Below are 24,021 nucleotides of genomic sequence, written 5' to 3' on the forward strand. Positions count from 1 at the left end.
CTCTCCCCTCCCAGCCCCTCCGCAGTCCCTTTCCCCTCCTCACTCCCTCTCCCCTCCCCAGTCTCTCTCTCTCCCCATTCCCTCACTCCTCCCCAGTCCCTCTGAAATATTTTGCAACCTTCAAAAACTGTCATAACTAATGCAAAATATGTAAATCTTGTTGTACCATTGCTAAATCGTGCAGAATGTGCAAACATAAACTCAAATTGATTAAAGGCTTTTATGAGAGAGAGTTAGAGAGCGAGCGATAGAGAGAAGGGGAGAGAGAGAGAGAGAGAGAGAGAGAGAGAGAGAGAGAGAGACGCACCGATGTGACGGAGCATTGGCAGCAACAGCAGCAGAGTAAGCGCACTCGGAAAGGATGTTGTGCGCGCGCTGGCAGATACTCCTCTTGATGGTTCTGTAGTTAAGAGGTAAAGTCGAAGCAGCCGGAATTATACCACACTGCACGGAGGCACCATCGGAGTTATTTTCACTCAAAGACTGAGGATATACAGAAGCTTGGATATCTGTGGCGAGCAAGGTGGAAATGTCATCTCTGGCCATCGCCTTCAATCTCACCGTGCTCGGCGTCCTTAGTACTGCGCTGGCGGCCAGTCATTGTAAGTAACTTGACAAAACTACAACATATATTGTAAAAAGAGAGTTGGTTCTGTTTTCTAAGTTTGTATTGTCGTTTTTTTCTGGCAATTCTAAATCAGCAGAAATGTCAATAATGCCACGTCCGCCCCCAACATACTGTATGACTGACTACTCAGTCACACAAGCTTCAGAGCGGTTTTCCATAACGTGCCGTTGTCTCTACAATCGCAGTGTTTTTAAAACTGATTATTCGTGCATTTGCGGACGACTTATCGATTGTTCAGATCAATGAATATCCTACACTTCATGTTATTGGGAGACATGTTGTGAAACATGCCATTTTGAATGGACATGACATGTGTCGCATAGATCCATCTTTCTCACATTGGTAGTGAACATAGTTCTCTATTAACGGATCTGTGGGCCTACATTTGAATTTAAGTTTTCAACAGCACTTTTCTACCTCTGGATTTGTGAAGCCCTTGCGAAAACACAGCAATGTATCTGTTTTTTTTTTGTAGGCTACGGTTTATTTTAGGGACCGCACTAGAGCACAATACATGTGCGCTATACCTACTACCTGTAATGTGAACCCAATTCGACTGGACGGCTATGCTGCCTGAGAAGCACATGCAGCATACCATGCTTGTCAAATGCAAATACTGTATGTAGGCTACAATCGGTGTTAGAATGTCTCCTCTGTCACTAGAGGTCAGAATTAGCTTTGAACAGAGGATACAATTGATCATTTTGAAGTGGAATGATACAGTTCTGAACACTACTGTATGTTCTCAAAGCTAAGAAAAGTATGACATGTTCCCTCATCTAAACAGTATAGTGTACAGTATGCCAGAACCTCATCTAAACTGTATAGTGTACAGTATGCCAGAACCTCATCTAAACTGTATAGTATACAGTATGCCAGAACCTCATCTAAACAGTATAGTGTACAGTATGCCAGAACCTCATCTAAACTGTATAGTGTACAGTATGCCAGAACCTCATCTAAACTGTATAGTGTACAGTATGTCAGAACCTCATCTAAACAGTATAGTATACAGTATGCCAGAACCTCATCTAAACAGTATAGTGTACAGTATGCCAGAACCTCATCTAAACAGTATAGGGTACAGTATGCCAGAACCTCATCTAAACTGTATAGTGTACAGTATGCCAGAACCTCATCTAAACTGTATAGTGTACAGTATGCCAGAACCTCATCTAAACAGTATAGTGTACAGTATGCCAGAACCTCATCTAAACTGTATAGTGAACAGTATGCCAGAACCTCATCTAAACAGTATAGGGTACAGTATGCCAGAACCTCATCTAAACTGTATAGTGTACAGTATGCCAGAACCTCATCTAAACTGTATAGTGAACAGTATGCCAGAACCTCATCTAAACAGTATAGGGTACAGTATGCCAGAACCTCATCTAAACAGTATAGGGTACAGTATGCCAGAACCTCATCTAAACAGTATAGTGTACAGTATGCCAGAACCTCATCTAAACTGTATAGTGTACAGTATGCCAGAACCTCATCTAAACAGTATAGGGTACAGTATGCCAGAACCTCATCTAAACTGTATAGTGTACAGTATGCCAGAACCTCATCTAAACAGTATAGGGTACAGTATGCCAGAACCTCATCTAAACTGTATAGTGAACAGTATGCCAGAACCTCATCTAAGCAGTATAGTGTATAGTATGCCAGAACCTCATCTAAACAGTATAGTGTACAGTATGCCAGAACCTCATCTAAGCAGTATAGTGTATAGTATGCCAGAACCTCATCTAAGCAGTATAGTGTATAGTATGCCAGAACCTCATCTAAACAGTATAGTGTACAGTATGCCAGAACCTCATCTAAACTGTATAGTGTACAGTATGTCAGAACCTCATCTAAACAGTATAGTATACAGTATGCCAGAACCTCATCTAAGCAGTATAGTGTACAGTATGCCAGAACCTCATCTAAGCAGTATAGTGTACAGTATGCCAGAACCTCATCTAAACAGTATAGTGTACAGTATGCCAGAACCTCATCTAAACAGTATAGTGTACAGTATGCCAGAACCTCATCTAAACAGTATAGTGTACAGTATGCCAGAACCTCATCTAAACAGTATCGTGTACAGTATGCCAGAACCTCATCTAAACTGTATAGTGTATAGTATGCCAGAACCTCATCTAAACAGTATAGTGTACAGTATGCCAGAACCTCATCTAAACAGTATAGTGTACAGTATGCCAGAACCTCATCTAAACAGTATAGTGTACAGTATGCCAGAACCTCATCTAAGCAGTATAGTGTACAGTATGCCAGAACCTCATCTAAACAGCATATGGTACAACATGAAAGAGCCTCATCTGAACAGTATAGTGTACAGCAGTATTTTCCAATCTTCCTCCTCAAGTACCCCGACAGCACATCTTTTCGTTGTGGCCTTGAACAAGCACACCTGATTCTACTTCATCATCAAGTCCTTGCTACAGCAAAACATGTGTACTGTTGGGGTACTTGAGGACTGGAGTTGAAAATACTGCTGTACAATATGACAGACGTCACCAAAGAGTTGTCAACATAAAAGGTTCAGTGTTCAGTAGAAATAATATCAATGCATAATTCATAGCTTATTTCAGGCTTGATAAATACATGCAATTAAATTAGTAATCAATTTCTGATATTGATTTGGTAGCACTGGAGTTCTAAATCCCTTTACTGTTTCTGTGCAATTCTTTGAAACATTGTTTCAAACAGGGAGATGTTGTCTAAATGGCATTATTGAATGCAATATAACCTTGTTTAAGGTTAAGGAAAAAACTGCTGTGTATTGGGCTTTGCTGCTAATGTTAGTGCCTGGCACCTGTTTAGCTGTACGGACACCACTAGTGCCCAAATTGATGACGGCTGTCACGCAGCAAGAGTCAAGTGGAGTCGAACGGATTTGCTTCAGTCAGTCATCCTGATGAGCCCTTCCCAGCGAGCTAGTTCAGTCAGTCGTCTTGATGAGCCCTACCCAGCGAGCTAGTTCAGTCAGTCGTCTTGATGAGCCCTACCCAGCGAGCTAGTTCAGTCAGTCGTCTTGATGAGCCCTTCCCAGCTAGCTAGTTCAGTAAGTCGTCCCGATGAGCCCTTCCCAGCTAGCTAGTTCAGTCAGTCGTCTTGATGAGCCCTTCCCAGCGAGCTAGTTCAGTCAGTCGTCTTGATGAGCCCTTCCCAGCGAGCTAGTTCAGTCAGTCGTCTTGATGAGCCCTTCCCAGCTAGCTAGTTCAGTCAGTCGTCCCGATGAGCCCTTCCCAGCTAGCTAGTTCAGTCAGTCGTCTTGATGAGCCCTTCCCAGCTAGCTAGTTCAGTCAGTCGTCTTGATGAGCCCTTCCCAGCGAGCTAGTTCAGTCAGTCGTCTTGATGAGCCCTTCCCAGCTAGCTAGTTCAGTAAGTCGTCCCGATGAGCCCTTCCCAGCTAGCTAGTTCAGTCAGTCGTCTTGATGAGCCCTTCCCAGCTAGCTAGTTCAGTCAGTCGTCTTGATGAGCCCTTCCCAGCTAGCTAGTTCAGTAAGTCGTCCCGATGAGCCCTTCCCAGCTAGCTAGTTCAGTCAGTCGTCTTGATGAGCCCTTCCCAGCTAGCTAGTTCAGTCAGTCGTCTTGATGAGCCCTTCCCAGCTAGCTAGTTCAGTCAGTCGTCTTGATGAGCCCTACCCAGCGAGCTAGTTCAGTCAGTCGTCTTGATGAGCCCTTCCCAGCTAGCTAGTTCAGTCAGTCGTCTTGATGAGCCCTTCCCAGCTAGCTAGTTCAGTCAGTCGTCTTGATGAGCCCTTCCCAGCTAGCTAGTTCAGTCAGTCGTCCTGATGAGCCCTTCCCAGCTAGCTAGTTCAGTCAGTCGTCTTGATGAGCCCTTCCCAGCTAGCTAGCTAGTTCAGTCAGTCGTCTTGATGAGCCCTTCCCAGCTAGCTAACTAAGGCTTATAGATAAAAAAGTAGAAACTTCAAAGAGATTTTGAAACTTGTGAGTGTTCAGAATCATTCCATTTTTATCGGAGTAATTGTAATTTCTATTTTTTTAAGAAAAGGAGACGTTAATGCCATAGTTGTACATTTTGGGTGAGAATCAGTACAATAAATGTATTTTAGCTGTCACCTTGGCCTGAGATTAGCTACACTATCCAGCTACTTCCCTTTCCTTACTGGCCTTATATTGACTACACTATCTAGCTTCTTCCCTTTCCTTACTGGCCTTATATTGACTACACTATCTAGCTACTTCCCTTTCCTTACTGGCCTTATATTGACTACGCTATCTAGCTACTTCCCTTTCCTTACTGGCCTTATATTGACTACACTATCCAGCTTCTTCCCTTTCCTTACTGGCCTTATATTGACTACACTATCTAGCTACTTCGCTTTCCTTACTGGCCTTATATTGACTACACTATCTAGCGACTTCCCTTTCCTTACTGGCCTTATATTGACTACACTATCTAGCTTCTTCCCTTTCCTTACTGGCCTTATATTGACTACACTATCTAGCTTCTTCCCTTTCCTTACTGGCCTTATATTGACTACACTATCTAGCTACTTCTCTTTCCTTACTGGGGAGCAAAGCACACTGCCCTGTGTTGTTGTGTCCCCATTGAGCAGTAGACTGTATCACAGTGAAACTCCCCATTGAGCAGTAGACTGTATCACAGTGAATCTCTCCCCATTGAGCAGTAGACTGTATCACGGTGAATCTCTCCCCATTGAGCAGTAGACTATATCACAGTGAATCTCTCCCCATTGAGCAGTAGACTGTATCACAGTGAATCTCTCCCCATTGAGCAGTAGACTGTATCACGGTGAATCTCTCCCCATTGAGCAGTAGACTGTATCACAGTGAATCTCTCCCCATTGAGCAGTAGACTGTATCACGGTGAATCTCTCCCCATTGAGCAGTATACTATATCACAGTGAATCTCTCCCCATTGAGCAGAATACTGTATCACAGTGAAACTCCCCATTGAGCAGTAGACTATATCACAGTGAATCTCTCCCCATTGAGCAGTAGACTGTATCACAGTGAATCTCTCCCCATTGAGCAGTAGACTGTATCACAGTGAAACTCCCCATTGAGCAGTAGACTATATCACAGTGAATCTCTCCCCATTGAGCAGTAGACTATATCACAGTGAATCTCTCCCCATTGAGCAGTAGACTATATCACGGTGAATCTCTCCCCATTGAGCAGTATACTATATCACAGTGAATCTCTCCCCATTGAGCAGTAGACTATATCACAGTGAATCTCTCCCCATTGAGCAGTAGACTATATCACAGTGAATCTCTCCCCATTGAGCAGTAGACTGTATCACAGTGAATCTCTCCCCATTGAGCAGTAGACTGTATCACAGTGAATCTCTCCCCATTGAGCAGTAGACTGTATCACAGTGAATCTCTCCCCATTGAGCAGTAGACTATATCACAGTGAATCTCTCCCCATTGAGCAGTAGACTATATCACGGTGAATCTCTCCCCATTGAGCAGTATACTATATCACAGTGAATCTCTCCCCATTGAGCAGTAGACTATATCACAGTGAATCTCTCCCCATTGAGCAGTAGACTATATCACGGTGAATCTCTCCCCATTGAGCAGTAGACTATATCACAGTGAATCTCTCCCCATTGAGCAGTAGACTATATCACGGTGAATCTCTCCCCATTGAGCAGTAGACTATATCACAGTGAATCTCTCCCCATTGAGCAGTAGACTATATCACGGTGAATCTCTCCCCATTGAGCAGTAGACTATATCATGGTGAATCTCTCCCCATTGAGCAGTAGACTATATCACAGTGAATCTCTCCTCATTGAGCAGTAGACTGTATCACAGTGAATCTCTCCCCATTGAGCAGTAGACTATATCACAGTGAATCTCTCCCCATTGAGCAGTATACTATATCACAGTGAATCTCTTCCCATTGAGCAGTAGACTATATCACAGTGAATTTCTCCCCATTGAGCAGAAGACTGTATCACAGTGAATCTCTCCCCATTGAGCAGTATACTATATCACAGTGAATCTCTCCCCATTGAGCAGTATACTATATCACGGTGAATCTCTCCCCATTGAGCAGTAGACTATATCACAGTGAATCTCTCCCCATTGAGCAGTAGACTGTATCACAGTGAATCTCTCCCCATTGAGCAGTAGACTATATCACAGTGAATCTCTCCCCATTGAGCAGTATACTATATCACGGTGAATCTCTCCCCATTGAGCAGTAGACTATATCACAGTGAATCTCTCCCCATTGAGCAGTAGACTGTATCACAGTGAATCTCTCCCCATTGAGCAGTAGACTGTATCACAGTGAATCTCTCCCCATTGAGCAGTAGACTATATCACGGTGAATCTCTCCCCATTGAGCAGTATACTATATCACGGTGAATCTCTCCCCATTGAGCAGTAGACTATATCACAGTGAATCTCTCCCCATTGAGCAGTAGACTGTATCGCGGTGACACCCAGATGAGTACCAATATTACAAATGTTTTTCTCGTTTCGGCTGCTATCCTACTATCCAAAATATAATCAAGTGGGATGGAACAAATTGGCCACATTAGCTACTGCCGGCGACACGTGACAGACTAAATGTAGAGCTGCGTGGTTTGAAGCAACTTGTCGGCAACCACCTCGAGACAACAACGTTGTACTGGTCATTCACATTTAGTTTGCAGCGGCCTGTTGTTACTTTAGCTAATTGGCATGTCACGGCGACATCCAGATGGTGACCAATATTACTTTCTCCCTCGTCCATCGAAATAAACATCACTCTCTTTTACAAGTCTTAACTAGCACCATGCTGCTGTTGTTGCCAGCTAGCCAGCACAAACTAGCTAGCTCGGATTGAAGGCATCATCAGCAGCAGTTGAATGTCTCCCGTCAGACAGTAACTGTGTTGCTGTTGCTGTCCGTGGTGCTGGAAGGCATCCTGGGGGGGGGGGTGACTACAGTGTTAGTGCCTCAGTTTGACCGGCCTGCTGCTCTCCTCTGTTAGGGTCAGTCTTATCAAGTTAAGCTTCTGTTGAACGGTCCTCTTCCCAGGCAGTGCTCTGATCATTATGGGTCATTCTCACCATCCTTCTCCCCAAATTTGAAACCTCAAAACTCAAGGAAAGGAATGAACTCAACTAAGCACAGAATGCTTAAAAGACTGATGGATCTGATATGAAAATGTCCATGTCTTGGTCAGTGCTTCTTACAGGGTGTCATACTTACAGTAGGTTATACTTAAAGTATGTTATATTTACAGTAGGTTATACTTACAGTAGGTTATACTTACAGGCTGTTGTACTTACAGGGTGTTATACTTACAGTAGGTTCTACTTACAGTATGTTATAATTACAAGGTATTATACTTACAGGGTGTTATACTAACAGGGTGTTCTACTTACAGGGTGTTCTACTTACATGGTGTTATACTTACAGGGTGTTATACTTACATGGTGTTATACTTACATGGTGTTATACTTACAGGGTGTTCTACTTACAGGGTGTTCTACTTACATGGTGTTATACTTACAGGGTGTTATACTTACATGGTGTTATACTTACATGGTGTTATACTTACATGGTGTTATACTTACAGGGTGTTCTACTTACAGGGTGTTATACTTACATGGTGTTCTACTTACATGGTGTTATACTTACAGGGTGTTCTACTTACAGGGTGTTATACTTACATGGTGTTCTACTTACATGGTGTTATACTTACAGGGTGTTCTACTTACAGGGTGTTATAGTTACAGGGTGTTATACCTACAGTGGAGTATACTGTTAGTAGGTTATACCTACAATAGGTTATACTTACAGTAGGTTATACTTAAAGTATGCTATAATTACAGGGTATTATACTTAGAGGGTGTTATACTTACATGGTGTTATACTTAAATATGTTATACTTAAAGTAGGTTATACTTACAGGGTGTTATACTTAGAGGGTGTTATACTTACAGTATGTTATATTTGCAGGGTGTTAAACTTACAGTAGGTTATAACTGCAGTGTGTTTTACTTACAGGGTGCTATACTTACGGTCTGTTATACTTACAGTAGGTTATACTTAAAGTATGTTATACATACAGTAGGTTTTACTTACAGGCTGTTATACTTACAGTAGGTTATTCTTACATGGTGTTATACTTACAGTAGGTTATACTTACAGGGTGTTAAACTTACAGTAGGTTATACTTGCATTTTATTATACTTACAGTAGGTTATTCTTACAGTAGGTTATACTTACAGTGGGTTATACTTGCAGGGTGTTAAACTTACAGTAGGTTATACTTGCAGTATGTTATACTTACAGGGTGTTATACTTACAGGGTGTTATACTTACAGTAGGTTATACTTGCAGTATGTTATACTTACAGTAGGTTATTCTTACATGGTGTTATACTTACAGTAGGTTATACTTACAGGGTGTTAAACGTACAGTAGGTTATACTTACAGGGTGTTATACTTACAGGGTGCTATACTTACAGGGTGTTATACTTAAAGTAGGTTATGCTTACAGGGTGTTATACTTACAGGGTGTTATACGTACAGTATGTTATACTTACAGTATGTTATAATTGCAGGGTGTTGTACTTACAGTAGGTTATAACAGCAGTGTGTTTTACTTACAGGGTGTTATACTTACAGTGTGTTACACTTACAGTAAGTTATACTTAAAGTATGTTATACTTACACTATGTTATACTTACAGGCTGTTGTACTTACAGGGTGTTATATTTAAATGGTGTTATACTTACAGGGTGTTATACTTACAGTAGGTTATAACTGCAGTGTGTTATTCTTACATGGTGTTATGCTTACAATATATTATTCTGTAAGTAGGTTATACTTACAATATGTTATACTTACATTAGGTTATTCTTACAGTAGGTTATACTTAAAGTGTGTTATACTTACAGTAGGTTATACTTACAGGCTGTTATACTTACAGAATGTTATACTTACAGTATGTTATACTTACAGTAGGTTATACTTACAGTATGTTATACTTACATGGTTTTATACTTATATGGTATTATACTTACAGTAGGTTATACGTACATGGTGTAATACTTAAAGTATGTTATACTTACAGAGTGTTTTACTTACAGTAGGTTATACTTACATGGTGTTATACTTACAATCTGTTATACTTACAGTAGGTTATACTTACAGTAGGTTATACTTACAGTCTGTTATACTTACAGTGGGTTATACTTACAGTAGGTTATACTTACAGTAGGTTATACTTACAGTCTGTTATACTTACAGTGGGTTATACTTACACGCTGTTATACTTACAGTATGTTTTACTTACAGTTGGTTATTCTTACAGGGTGTTATTCTTACATTGTGTTATACTTACAGTAGGTTATACTTACAGTATGTTATAATTACAGTAGGTTATACTTACAGTATGTTATACTTAAATGGTGTTATACTTACAGTATGTTATACTTATATGGTGTTATACTTACAGTAGGTTATACGTACATGGTGTTATACTTACAGTAGGTTATACTTACAGTAGGTTATACGTACATGGTGTTATACTTACAGCAGGTCATACTTACAGTAGGTTATACTTAAATGATGTTACACTTACAGTATGTTATACTTACTGTATGTTATACTTACATGGTGTTATGCTTACAGTAGGTTATACTTAAAGTGTGTTATACTTACAGTAGGTTATACTTACAGGCTGTTATACTTACAGTATGTTATACTTACAGTAGGTTACACTTACAGGGTGTTATTCTTACATGGTGTTATACTTACAGTAGGTTATACTTACAGTATGTTATACTTACAGTAGGTTGTACTTACAGTAGGTTTTGCTTACATGGTGTTATACTTAAAGTATGTTATACTTACAGAGTGTTATACTTACAGTAGGTTATACTTACATGGTGTTATACATAAAGTATGTTATACTTACAGAGTGTTATACTTACAGTAGGTTATACTTATAGTATGTTATTCTTACATGGTGTTATACTTACAGTAGGTTATACTTACAGTATGTTATACTTAAATGGTGTTATACTTACAGTATGTTATACTTATATGGTGTTATACTTACAGTAGGTTATACGTACATGGTGTTATACTTACAGTAGGTTATACTTACAGTAGGTAATACTTAAATGGTGTTATACTTACAGTATGTTATACTTACATGGTTTTATACTTATATGGTGTTATACTTACAGTAGGTTATACGTACATGGTGTTATACTTACAGCAGGTCATACTTACAGTAGGTTATACTTAAATGATGTTACACTTACAGTATGTTATACTTACTGTATGTTATACTTACATGGTGTTATGCTTACAGTAGGTTATACTTAAAGTGTGTTATACTTACAGTAGGTTATACTTACAGGCTGTTATACTTACAGTATGTTATACTTACAGTAGGTTATACTTACAGGGTGTTATTCTTACATGGTGTTATACTTACAGTAGGTTATACTTACAGTATGTTATACTTACAGTAGGTTATACTTACATGGTGTTATACTTAAAGTATGTTATACTTACAGAGTGTTATACTTACAGTAGGTTATACTTACATGGTGTTATACTTAAAGTATGTTATACTTACAGAGTGTTATACTTACAGTAGGTTATACTTATAGTATGTTATTCTTACATGGTGTTATACTTACAGTAGGTTATACTTACAGTATGTTATACTTAAATGGTGTTATACTTACAGTATGTTATACTTATATGGTGTTATACTTACAGTAGGTTATACTTACATGGTGTTATACTTACAGTAGGTTATACTTACAGTAGGTAATACTTAAATGGTGTTATACTTACAGTATGTTATACTTACATGGTTTTATACTTATATGGTGTTATACTTACAGTATGTTATACGTACATGGTGTTATACTTACAGTATGTTATACTGACATGGTTTATACTTAGAGGGTGTTATACTTACAGGGTGTTATACTTACAGTATGTTATACTTACAATAGGTTAACTTACATGGTGTTATACTTAAAGTATGTTAAAGGTGATATACTTACAGGGTGTTATATTACAGGGTGTTATATTACAGGGCGTTATACTTACAGGGTGTTATATTACAGGGTGTTATATTACAGGGTGTTATTTTTACGAGGTGTTATATGACATGGTGTTATACCTTTAGGGTGTTTTACTTCGTGGTGCTATATGACAGGATGTTATACTTACAGGGTGTTATTCTTACAGGGTGTTATATTACAGGGTGTATATTACAGGGTGTTATATTACAGGGTGTTATATTACGGTGTGTTATATTACAGTGTGTTATATTACAGGGTGTATATTACAGGGTGTTATACTTACAGGGTGTTATATTTACAGGGTGTTATATTTACAGGGTGTTATATTTACAGGGTGTTATACTTACAGGGTGTTATATTACGGGGTGTTATGTTACAGGGTGTTATATTACAGGGTGTTATATTACAGGGTGTTATGTTACAGGGTGTTACACTTACAGGGTGTTAAACTTATAGGGTGTTATATTTACAGGGTGTTATGTTACAGGGTGTTATATTACGGGGTGTTATGTTATAGGGTGTTGTACTTACAGGGTGTTATGTGTACAGGGTGCTATGTTACAGGGTGTTATACTTACAGGGTGTTATGTTAAAGGGGGATTATATTACGGGGTATTATGTTATAGGGTGTTATATTACGGGGTTTTATGTTATAGGGTGTCTAACAGATGACAAAAATAGAACACTCACTTTGCTGTTTACCCTTTCTCTGTGTGTGTGTGTGAGTTACTGACTGGTTGCATGCATGCATGGGTACTGTTGGTGTGCATTTGTGTGAGGCTAATTTAATTTCATGGCCTAACAGTTCAATGACCTCGTACATCAGTTGTGATAACTGCTGATCTTCTCATCTTGTAGTTAAAGGATTTGGTCTTGAGTCAACTATCTGCATCGGCCTGAAGCATGAAACGTGACATTTCCATTCAATCACATTTTGTTCTAGCAATTAAGGATTCATAAGTAGCACAAGATGGTTTACTGTTCGTTTCTATATTTAGTTTATAAAGTAATAAATAGATATAGCAAATGTCTAAAAGACATAACATAGATAGTGATTTCCAGTAAAACACTTCTTCCACAATGAACCATTTGACCATGTGCACGTACTGTACGGTCTGTTGATCTGCCAATCATTCATGCATTTTGGCTCCGATGATTTGCTTTTCTTCCTCATGTTCGCCGGAAGCCAAAAGATTCAGTGGTGGTTGTAATCCGTTACAGGAAAACATTTCCACCCAATGTCCGTGAAGTAATCCAATTTCCTCGACAGGTAAAGGCTGACTTTTCTTCTTACTTTTGTAGCACACTGTATGGCTAACCTAGTGAAAAGGGTTAGGGTTAGGTTTAGGATTAAGGGTTAAGGGTTAAGGGTAAGGGTAAGGGTTAGGTTTAGGGTTAGGTTAGGGGTTAGGGTACACTCTTTGGCTAACCCAGTGAAAAGGGTTAGGTTTAGGGTTAGGGGTTAGGTTTAGGGTCAGGGATTAGGTTTATGATTAGGGGTTAGGTTTAGGGTTAGGGGTTAGGGTTATGTTTAAGGATTAGGGTTAGGTTTAGAGTTTAAGGGTTGGGGTTATGGGTTAATGGTAGAGTTAGCGCTTACGGTTAGAGTTAGCGTACACTTTTTGGCTAACCTAGTGAAAGGGTTTATGGTTAGGTTTAGGGTTGGAGGTTAAGGGTTAGGTTTAGGGATTAGGGTTAGGTTTAGAGGTTAAGGGTTGGGGTTATGGGTTAGTAGTAGAGTTAGCGCTTACGGTTAGGGGTTAGGGTTAGCGTACACTGTTTGGCCAACCTAGTGAAAGGGATAGGGTTAGGGGTTAGGGTTACGGGTTGGGGTTATGGGTTAGGGGTTAGCGGTTAGGAGTTAGGGTTAGGGTATACTGTTTGGCCTACCTAGTGAAAATGGTTAGGGTTAGGTTTAGGGGTTAGGTTGAGGGGTTAGGGTTAGGGGTTAGGGTTAGGGTGCGCTGTTTGACCAACCTAGTGAAAGGGTTAGGGTTAGGGTTAGAGGTTGGGGTTATGGGATAGGGGTTAGAGTTAGCGGTTAGGGTTAGGGTTAGGATTTAGGGTTAAGGTACACTGTTTGGCCAACCTAGTGAAAAGGGTTAGGTTTAGGATTAGGTTTAGGTTTAGGGGTTAGGATTAGGGGTTAGGGATTAGCGGTTAGGGTTAGGGTAGGTTATTATTGTTTCTAAAATGATCATCTGACTGTTTATCTATGACCATGAAGTGACTAAGATATTAAAATATACAAATGATCAAGGGATAGATGCTTATATAGCACAGAACTGATGTCTTCTCTCAATGACTTACAGATTGTTGTCATCTTGCCGTTCTCCTGTTTCAACTCATCGAGCTGACCCTGGGAAAACAGCAAACTGTTCTTCAGGTCCTAGATAGGTTGTCCATTATTTTATTAGTAGAATCCACGAGTATTTGGACAAAACACTTGAAACTATTTTCGTGTTGTTGTAACAACTGCTTTTTACAACTGCTTGTAGGTCTCTTTGTTTGTTTAAAATATCCTTCACCTGTGATAGACAGACATCACTGTCCTCAACGGTACTCCCACCAGCTTTGGTCTTTGTCATGGTAACTAGCAACGTAGGTTACGCTGCTACTCTTCACAGTTCCAGACAGGGTGGGTCACAGGAAAGATTGAAAACAACAAACAGCAGAGATCTAGACAGCCACAAACCTGGGACAATCCGTGGTACAACAGTATCTTGTTTAGGACTGCCACACAAGCAAGAGAGTAAACAACCGTCTCATATGAACTTATTTCTACTAGAACTGGTACTGATTGATGCACCACAAATGCCTGGGAAATTACAAAGTTGTATGATAGTTGTGTAGCTAAAGAGTTAAAACAAGGAGAGGATTTTATTCTGACAGAAGCACTCAAAAGGTTAAAACATTATATGTAAAGGGATTCACTGTATTTATGAAAGCAGCTGTCGAGAGCTGTGATAGATCATGTATTAGGGCTTATGACAAGTGGATCTACATAAATCAAAGACATACATTTGCATCCATAATTCATTGCCCTCTTGGTGGCAAATTTTACAGCCGGGCCAGTAAGGGCCTCCTAATTTCACATTCCTAAGACATCCCCACTCTCTGTGGGGGATTGTGGACTTTTGACCAGAGCATTAGTGTGATAAGGTATTTTACCTCAAGTGTTTTATGAGGTCAATCATGTGAGGAGTTTTAATGAAGTCACCCTGCTGTGAGGGAGAGTAGGGTTGTGAAGGTTGCCTTGGGCTAGGAACAGCAAGGGGGGTTTCATTACAAAAGCTCATACTTATAGTACAACCTCTGACATACTTCCCTAGGGTCTGGCTCCAGCATACTGCTCCAGATCCTGTCAGTACCATGGGGAAATGATCCTGTCAATGCCATAGGAAAATGTGCCTTGACGACCCACGCAGAGTCAAAGGGATTTATACAAGAGCACATATTAGACACACACCTACACTCCTACACACACTCCTACACGAACACACACAACTACAGTACTACACACACCTACACTCTTACAAACACACCTACACTCCTACACACACACTTACATAGGGAGGAAGTGAGGGCACTCGGAGTGAGGTGTCAGGAAAACAACCTCTCACTCAATGTCATCAAAACAACGGAGATGATCATGGACTTCAGGAAACAGCAGAGGGAGCACACCCCTATCCACATTGACGAGACAGCAGAGGAGAAGGTGGAAGGATTTATGTTCCTCTGTGTACACATGACAGACAAACTGAAATGGTTCACCCGCACAGACAGTGTGGTGAAGAAGGCGCAACAGCGCGTCTTCAACCTAATGAGGATGAAGAAATTTGGCTTGTTACCTAAAACCCTCACAAACTTTTACAGGTGCACAATTGAGAGCATCCTGTCGGGCTGAATCACCGTCTGGTACAGCAACTGCACCGCCTGGTACGGCAACTGCACCGCCCACAACCCCAAGGCTCTCCAGCGGGTGGTGCGGTCTGCGCAACACATCACCGGGGGCAAACTACCTGCCCTCCAGGACACCTACAGCACGCAATGTCACAGGAAAGCCAAAAAGATCATCAAAGACAACAACCAACCGAGCCACTGCCTGTTCACCCCACTACCATCCAGAAGGCTAGGTCAGTACAGGTGCATCAAAGCTGGGACAGAGAGACTGAGAGATAGCTTCTATCTCAAGGCCATGAAAATGTTAAACAGCCATCACTAACACAGAGAGGCTGCTGCCTTGATACAGACTCAAATCATTGGCCACTTTAATAAATGGATCACTAGCCACTTTAATAATTACACTTTAATAATGTTTACATACATACATACATTACTCATCTCATATATATATATATATATATATATATTTATTTTAAACCTATTGCATATTGCCTATGCCGCTCGGTAATTGCTCATCCATATACTCATGTATATTTTCTTATTCCATTCCTTCACTTAAGTATATTTGTGTGTATTAGGTAGTTGTTGTGGAATTGTTAGATGACTTGTTAGATATTGCTGCACGGTCGGAAATAGAAGCACAAGTATTTCGCTACACTCGCAATAACATATGCTAACTATGTGTATGTGATCAATAAAATTTTATTTTATTTGACTTTGATTTTTAGATACACACCTACACACACCCCTACACTCCTACACACACCTACACTACCACACACACACCTACACTATTACACATACACCTACCACTACTACACACACAAACCTACATACACACCAGCACTCGGTGACCGTTTGCCGCCATACCGGCGGTCACAAGTCATGATGGCAGTCCAATTCCATGTGAACGTTTAGTCACGTTATTAGGCTTCATCAAGCTCTGATGCTGCTGATGGTCATTAGTAGTCTACCAAACGTGCTAACTGCCTGGTATTCAGCACTCTATTGTACCTCTAATCACTCTAACATCAATGCAAATGTATTCGAAAATCACATCAAACACTTCATGAGAGCCCATGAGCTCAGGTTAATCAAAAGCGTCCTCCATTCGCTTTTTAACCTGTAGTGACACCCCATCCTGTGAACGGGACCGTTGTCATCATCTGACACTAATTAGCATAACGCAAAGGACATAAATCTTCCTAGAAAATCTTCCTATTCATGAAAATCACAAGTGAAATATATTGGAACACAGCTTAGCCTTTTGTTAATCACCTTGTCATCTCAGATTTTCAAAACATGCTTTACAGCCAACGCTAGACAAGCATTTGTGTAAGTTATATCATAGCTTAGCATAGCATTATGCCTTGCTAGCAGCAGGCAACCTTGTCACGGAAATCAGAAAAGCAATCAAATTAAATTATTTACCTTTGATGAACTTCAGATGTTTTCACTCACGAGACTCTCAGGTTGACAGCCAAAGTTAATTTTTTCCCAAAAGATTATTTTTGTAGGCGAAATAGCTCCGTTTGTTCTTCACGTTTGGCTGAGAAATCGCCCGGAAATTGTGGTCACCTGCTGAAAAATATAATATCGACAGAAACATGGCAAACGTTGTTTAGAATCCATCCTCAATGTGTTTTTCTAATATCTATTCGATAATATATCCGTCGGGACAATTCGTTTTTCACTAGGACCGATTGGAATAATGGCTACCTCTGTATTTTACGCGAGAATCTCTCTCGGAGCCACCATGTGACCACTTACGCAATGTGGCCGCCTATGGCTATTCTTCAACAGAAATGCGTAAAACTACGTCACAATGCTGTAGACACCTTGGGGAATACGTAGAAAGCGTAACCTCGTTGATGGTACATTCACAGCTGAAAAGGGAGTCATTGGAACGCAGCGCTTTCAAAACCTGGGGCACTTCCGGATTGGATTTTTCTCAGGCTTTCGCCTGCAACATCAGTTCTGTTATACTCACAGACAATATCTTTACAGTTTTGGAAACGTTAGAGTGTTTTCTATCCAAAGCTGTCAATTATGTGCATATTCTAGCATCTTTTCCTGAAATAATATCCCGTTTAAAACAGGATTTCTCCAAAAAATGAAAATACTGCCCCCTAACACCAAGAGGTTTAAGCACATAGATAACGTAGATTTTTTTCCGCTGCCCATGTTGAGACAGGTGCATGATTATGGTCCATTCTAAATCAAAACAAATTTCACACATATATTATTTAGTATATGTAAAGACAAATTACATTTTGTGACAATATTAGTCTATAACTTGTGAATTATGCCCAGCTTAAGGCAAAAAGTGCATAGTTTTTCTAGCGATAAGGTGGCACATCTAGCCACTGGGATTTTTGCCCATTCCTCAAGGCAAAACTGCTCCTGCTCCTTCATGTTGGATGGGTTCCACTGTTTGACTAGGCCATTCCAAGACATTTAAATGTTTCCCCTTAAACCACTCGAGTGTTGCTTTAGCAGTATACTTAGTGTAATTTTTCTGCTGGAAGGTGAACGTCCGTCCCAGTCTCAAAACTCTGGAAGACTGAAACAGGTTTCTCTCAAGAATTTCCTTGAAGCATCATCCATCATTCCTTCAATTCTGATCAGTTTCCCAGTCCCTGCCAATGAAAAACATCCCCACATCATGATACTGCCACCACCATGCTTCACTGTGGGGATGGTATTCTCAGGGTGATGAGAGGTTGTGGGTTTGCGCCAGACATAGCGTTTTCCTTGATGGCCAAAAAGCTACATTTTAGTCTCATCTGATCAGAGTTCCTTCTTCCATATGTTTGGGAAGTCTTCCACATGCCTGTTGGCAAACACCAAACATGTTTGTTTATTTTTTTCTTAAGCAATGTTTTTTTCCTGAACACTCTTCTGTAAAGACCAACTCTGTGGAGTGTATGGCTTAAAATGGTCCTATGGACAGATACTCCAATCTCCACTGTGGAGCTTTGCAGCTCCTTCAGGGTTACAGTGCCTTGCGAAAGTATTCGGCCCCCTTGAACTTTGCGACCTTTTGCCACATTTCAGGCTTCAAACATAAAGATATAAAACTGTATATAAAACTTTGTGAAGAATCAACAACAAGTGGGACACAATCATGAAGTGGAACGACATTTATTGGATTTTTCAAACTTTTTTAACAAATCAAAAACTGAAAAATTGGGCGTGCAAAAAACACATACACCTACACTCCTACATTCCCAGGTTTTTCTATAGGGGATCATTTTAGACCAGGGAGTGATTGGTGAATCGAGAGACGACTGAAGCGTCTTTAAGAGAAAGACATGGCCTGAAATGCCCTGGAAAAAAGCACCATCACTCGCCCCTTGTCTCTCTCCAGATCTCCAAGACAGATGAGATCCATTCAGAGATCAGGGAGTTAGGAGGAGGACAAAATGTCACTATAATGTATGCGAGGGATGTTGTTGGGTTGTTGTTTAATTACGATGGGGCCATTCTTATCAGCTGATATGCTATATTTCCAAAATGATAATCAGCTGTTGACTTGATGCTGAAGAGAACATTGGGATAAACCGTTATCATCATCAGGATCATGATAGTCTGACTCACCATGCTTAGCCCTCTGCCAGGATCACAGATAATACAGATTATGATATGCCCTGGTGAGACTTAGAGGGCATTAAAATGTTTGAGTTGGCAAGACACTGAGGACAGGGCAATGATACACAGTTCGCACAGGGAAAATATAGCTGTCTTTATCCTGAAGGGGTTTCGATAGGAATTCATTACAAACACAACTGTTCTGGATAAACACACAGCCGTAATCTGTGAATGTCTTCCTCTACCAGACTTATACTGTTCAGGCTACACTGTTTAAAACCATTGCTTTTTGAACTGATGACAACGTGGCTATTCTGAACCTCACCTCATTCTGCACCTCAGGTGTTCTGGGTGAATTGAGTACTAAGGCAAAGAGAGGTAGAGGGAAAAGGTTGTTCTTCCTCTCCATGAGCTCTTGATCAAATTAGTGTTATGTTTTTGCTAGTGCCTGGTCCGCTTTGATTTACTGTAGGCTTTTAGATTGTGGTTTGATACATTGTGTCATACAGTATGACTCACACTCAAGTAAATTGTTCATTCTTTAAAATAGGTCTGCAGGGCAGAGTGGTATTGCAGTTCTGTTATTCTGTTTTATCACACTGGATGGTAAGGGTCTAATGGTTTTGAAGTGTTAAGACTAAATGCAATTTGTCTGTGTAACACAATGACCCACACATACAAAAGAGCATTTACATGTTCATTGCTGTGAGCTATTTTATAATAGTCTTTTTGTTAAAACTAGTGTCCTTTTATGTCCACATTGTATTACGTTGCATTATTATATATATATATATATATATATATATTATATTCTTAAAGGGATTACATTATTTTTTCCCCTCATCAGTCTACACACAATACCACATAACTACAAAGCAAAAACAGGTTTTTGAAATTGTATCCCCTTCCCCAAAAATATATGAAATATCACATTAGAAATTATTGCAAATGTATTAAAAATAAAAAACTGAAATATCACATTTACATAAGTATTCAGACCCTTTACTAAGTACATTGTTGAAGCACCTTTGGCAGTGATTACAGCCTCGAGTCTTCTTGGGTTTGACCCTACAAGCTTGGCACACCTGTATTTGTGGAGTTTCTCCCATTCTTCTCTGCAGATCCTCTCAAGCTCAGTCAGGTTGGATGGGGAGAGTGTCGCTGCACAGCTATTTTCAGGTCTCTCCAGAGATGTTAGATCGGTTCAAGTCTGGGTTCTGGCTGGGCCACTCAAGGATATTCAGAGACTTGTCCCGAAGCCACTCCTGTGTTGTCTTGGCTGTGTGCTTAGGGTCATTGTCATGTTATAAATGGAACCTTGGCCCCAGTCTGAGGTCCTGAGCGCTCTGGAGCAGGTTTTCAACAATGATCTATGTACTTTGCTTCATTCATCTTTCCCTTGATCCTGACTAGTGTCCCAGTCCCTGCCGCTGAAAAACATCTCCACGGCATGATTCTGCCACCACCATGCTTCACTGTGGTGCCAGGTTTCCTCCAGACGTGACTCTTGGCATTCAGGCCAAAGAGTTCAATCTTTGTTTCATCAAACCAGATAATCTTGTTTGGGTGCCTCTTGGCAAACTCCAAGTGGGCTGTCATGTGCCTTTTACTGAGGACTGGCTTCCGTCTGGCCACTCTACCATAAAAGCCTTATTTGTGGAGTGCTGCAGAGATGGTTGTCCTTCTGGAAGGTTCTCCCATCTCCACAGAGAAACCTCCCTGACCAAGGCCCTACTACCCGATTGCTCAGTATGGCCGGGCGGCCAGCTCTAGGAAGAGTCTTGGTAGTTCCAAACTTCACCATTTAAGAATGATGGAGGCCAATGTATTCTTGGGGACTTCCAATGCTGCCGGAATGTTTTTGGTAACCTTCCCCAGATCTGTGCCTCGAAACAATCCTGTCTTGTAGCTCTACGGACAATTCCTTCGACCTCATGGCTTGTTTTTACTCTGACATGCACTGTCAACCTTATATACAGGTGTGTGCCTTTGCAAATCATGTCCAATCAACAGGTGGACTCCAATCAATTTCTAGAAACATCTTAATGATGATCAATGGAAACAGGATGCACCTGATCTCAAATTTGATTCTCAAGGGTCTGAATACTTATGTAAATAAGGTATTTATATTTTGTTTTATTTTTAATACATTTCCCAAATAGTTTAAAAAGCAGTTTTCACTTTGTAAATATGGGGTACTGTGTTCAGATTGATGAGGATCTATTTTTAAAAATTACATTTTTGAATAAGGTTTCAACGTAACACAATGTGGAAATAGGGAAGAGGTCTGAATACTTTCCGAATGCACTGATAATGTATGTAAAAGCAACTTTGAGCCATAAACATGGTCTGAATTACCCTCTAAAAATCTCCATCACATCTAATTCCTCACAAATCTTACCCATGAAACATCTATGCAGCATCTGCTTACCAACCATTTGATCTCAATCAGTTTTCATGGGGATATGCATTCATGTCACGCCTGCTCCCGCTCTACCTCTAGGACGTCAGGCTGCCCTGCATTACGCACTCCTGCCACCATCATTACGCACACCTGCTCCCCTCGTCACGTGCATCAGCGATTCATTACACTCACCTGGACTCACTCACCTGTGTTTATTTCCTCCCCTATATCTGTCTGTTCCCAAGGTTGTCCCCCGCTTCTGCATTAATTGTCGTTTGTCATTGTGTTACCTTGTTCTGACGCTGTTCCAGTCCTGTTCCATGTCCGTTCTTAATGAAATGTTCACTCTCCGTACCTGCTTCTCCTCATCAGCATCGGTTCTTACACATTTAGATCTTCTTTAGTTGTAGCCTACAGTGTTGTTTTGAATTATGTACAATGAGTGAGTTTTAGAGCAGATGGTTTTAACAAACTGTAGCATAGTCTACCTGTGTTTAGTTTCAATCAAAGCACATATTTTTTCCGAGTGAGGCACGCTGTTGAGTTGAGACCACGTGAGATAAAAATGTGACCATTCACACAGTCATCCTAAAATCTCATAAGAAATGAGTTATTGTTATTTGTCTTAAAATAACTTTATACTCTGCTATTATATTCAGTTGTGTTATATGTGATCTCAAAACATTCGCCAGAGTAGCCTGTTCTCTGGAGCAAAGACTGTGTCGGGAGGAAAGTTTCGGAAAAGTCGGTCCGCAGCCAATTCATTTTATTAAATAGCTTCTTTAAGGTGCCACAGTCTGAGTAATATACATAGTGGTAGTGGGGGACATGAACTGTTTCCAGTTAAATTAGCTTTCTTCATTTTCCAATTTTCAAAAGCTTTCTTAATTTTCCAATATGTGAAAGATGACGCTTTAGGTCCGCTCAGATCCTTTTAAGTCATCTCACCCACGGTTGTGTTTTCTCATTAAGCTGGTGTTTCTCATCTGATAACGTCTAACGATGAATCGCTACAAATATAGTGGCCTGAAAATAAATTATCCACTTGCATCAACTTTAGCAATTTGCATGTGTGGACAGTAGGGCTGACCCCAAATTATATTTTGTTTGGTTGATAGGCTGTTGGTCAACCAATATTTGTTTTGTATAGAGCTGTGGCAAATACATAGACAATTTTATGTCACATGAGACATCTGTCTAACTCCCGCTTGTCTGAGTGGACTAATCCATTGTAGAGGCCTGTCTGAGTGGACTAATCCATTGTAGAGGCCTGTCTGAGTGGACTAATCCATTGTAGAGGCCTGTCTGAGTGGACTACTCCATTGTAGAGGCCTGTCTGAGTGGACTAATCCATTGTAGAGGCCTGTCTGAGTGGACTAATCCATTGTAGAGGCCTGTCTAAGTGGACTAATCCATTGTAGAGGTCTGTCTGAGTGGACTAATCCATTGTAGAGGTCTGTCTGAGTGGACTAATCTATTGTGGAGGCCTGTCTGACTGGACTAATCCATTGTAGAGTTCTGTCTGAGTGGACTAATCTATTGTGGAGGCCTGTCTGACTGGACTAATCCATTGCAGAGTTCTGTCTGAGTGGACTAATCCATTGTAGAGGCCTGTCTGAGTGGACTAATCCATTGTAGAGTTCTGTCTGAGTGGACTAATCCATTGTAGAGTTCTGTCTGAGTGGACTAATCCATTGTAGAGGCCTGTCTCTACAATCAAATCAAATGAAATTGTATTTGTCACATACACATGGTTAGCAGATGTTAATGCGAGTGTAGTGTAGTTCTGACAATGCAGTAAAAACCAACGAGTACTCTAACCTAACAATTTCACAACAGCTACCTTATACACACGAGTGTAAAGGGATGAAGAATATGTACATAAAGATATATGAATGAGTGATGGTACAGAACGGCATAGGCAAGATGCAGTAGATGGTATCGAGTGCAGTATATACATATGAGATGTGTAATGTAGGGTATGTAAACATTATATTAAGTGGCATTGTTTAAAGTGGCTAGTGATACATGCATTGCATGTACGACAGCAGCCACACAATGTTAGTGGTGGCTGTTTAACAGTCTGATGGCCTTGAGATAGAAGCTGTTTTTCAGTCTCTCGGTCCCTGCTTTGGTGCACCTGTACTGACCTCGTCTTCTGGTTGATGGCGTGATGAACTAGCAGTGGCTCGGGTGGTTGTTGTCCTTGATGATCGTTATGGCCTTCCTGTGACATCGGGTGGTGTAGGTGTCCTGGAGGGCAGGTAGTTTGCCCCCGGTGATGTGTTGTGCAGACCTCACTACCCTCTGGAGAGCCTTACGGTTGTGGGCGGAGCAGTTGCCGTACCAGGCGGTGATACAGCCCGAACAGGATGCTGTCGATTGTGCTTCTGTAAAAGTTTGAGTGTTTTTGGTGACAAGCCAAAT

General features: G+C 40.6%; 1 protein-coding gene across 1 annotated transcript in view; it reads left to right on the plus strand.

Annotated features, from left to right (window-relative positions):
- The first annotated feature begins 319 nt into the window (after window positions 1-319).
- Window positions 320-24,021, plus strand: part of LOC135547660 (contactin-associated protein-like 5) — a 131,768-nt gene continuing 108,066 nt past the window's right edge. Inside the window, exon 1 of the mRNA XM_064976848.1 lies at window positions 320-602. Within this exon, the coding sequence (XP_064832920.1) occupies window positions 530-602 (73 nt within the window). The 5' untranslated portion in view covers window positions 320-529. The remainder of the gene's footprint in view (window positions 603-24,021) is intronic.

The sequence above is a fragment of the Oncorhynchus masou genome, chromosome 10 (genome assembly GCF_036934945.1).
Source record: "Oncorhynchus masou masou isolate Uvic2021 chromosome 10, UVic_Omas_1.1, whole genome shotgun sequence".
Lineage (NCBI taxonomy): Eukaryota > Metazoa > Chordata > Actinopteri > Salmoniformes > Salmonidae > Oncorhynchus > Oncorhynchus masou.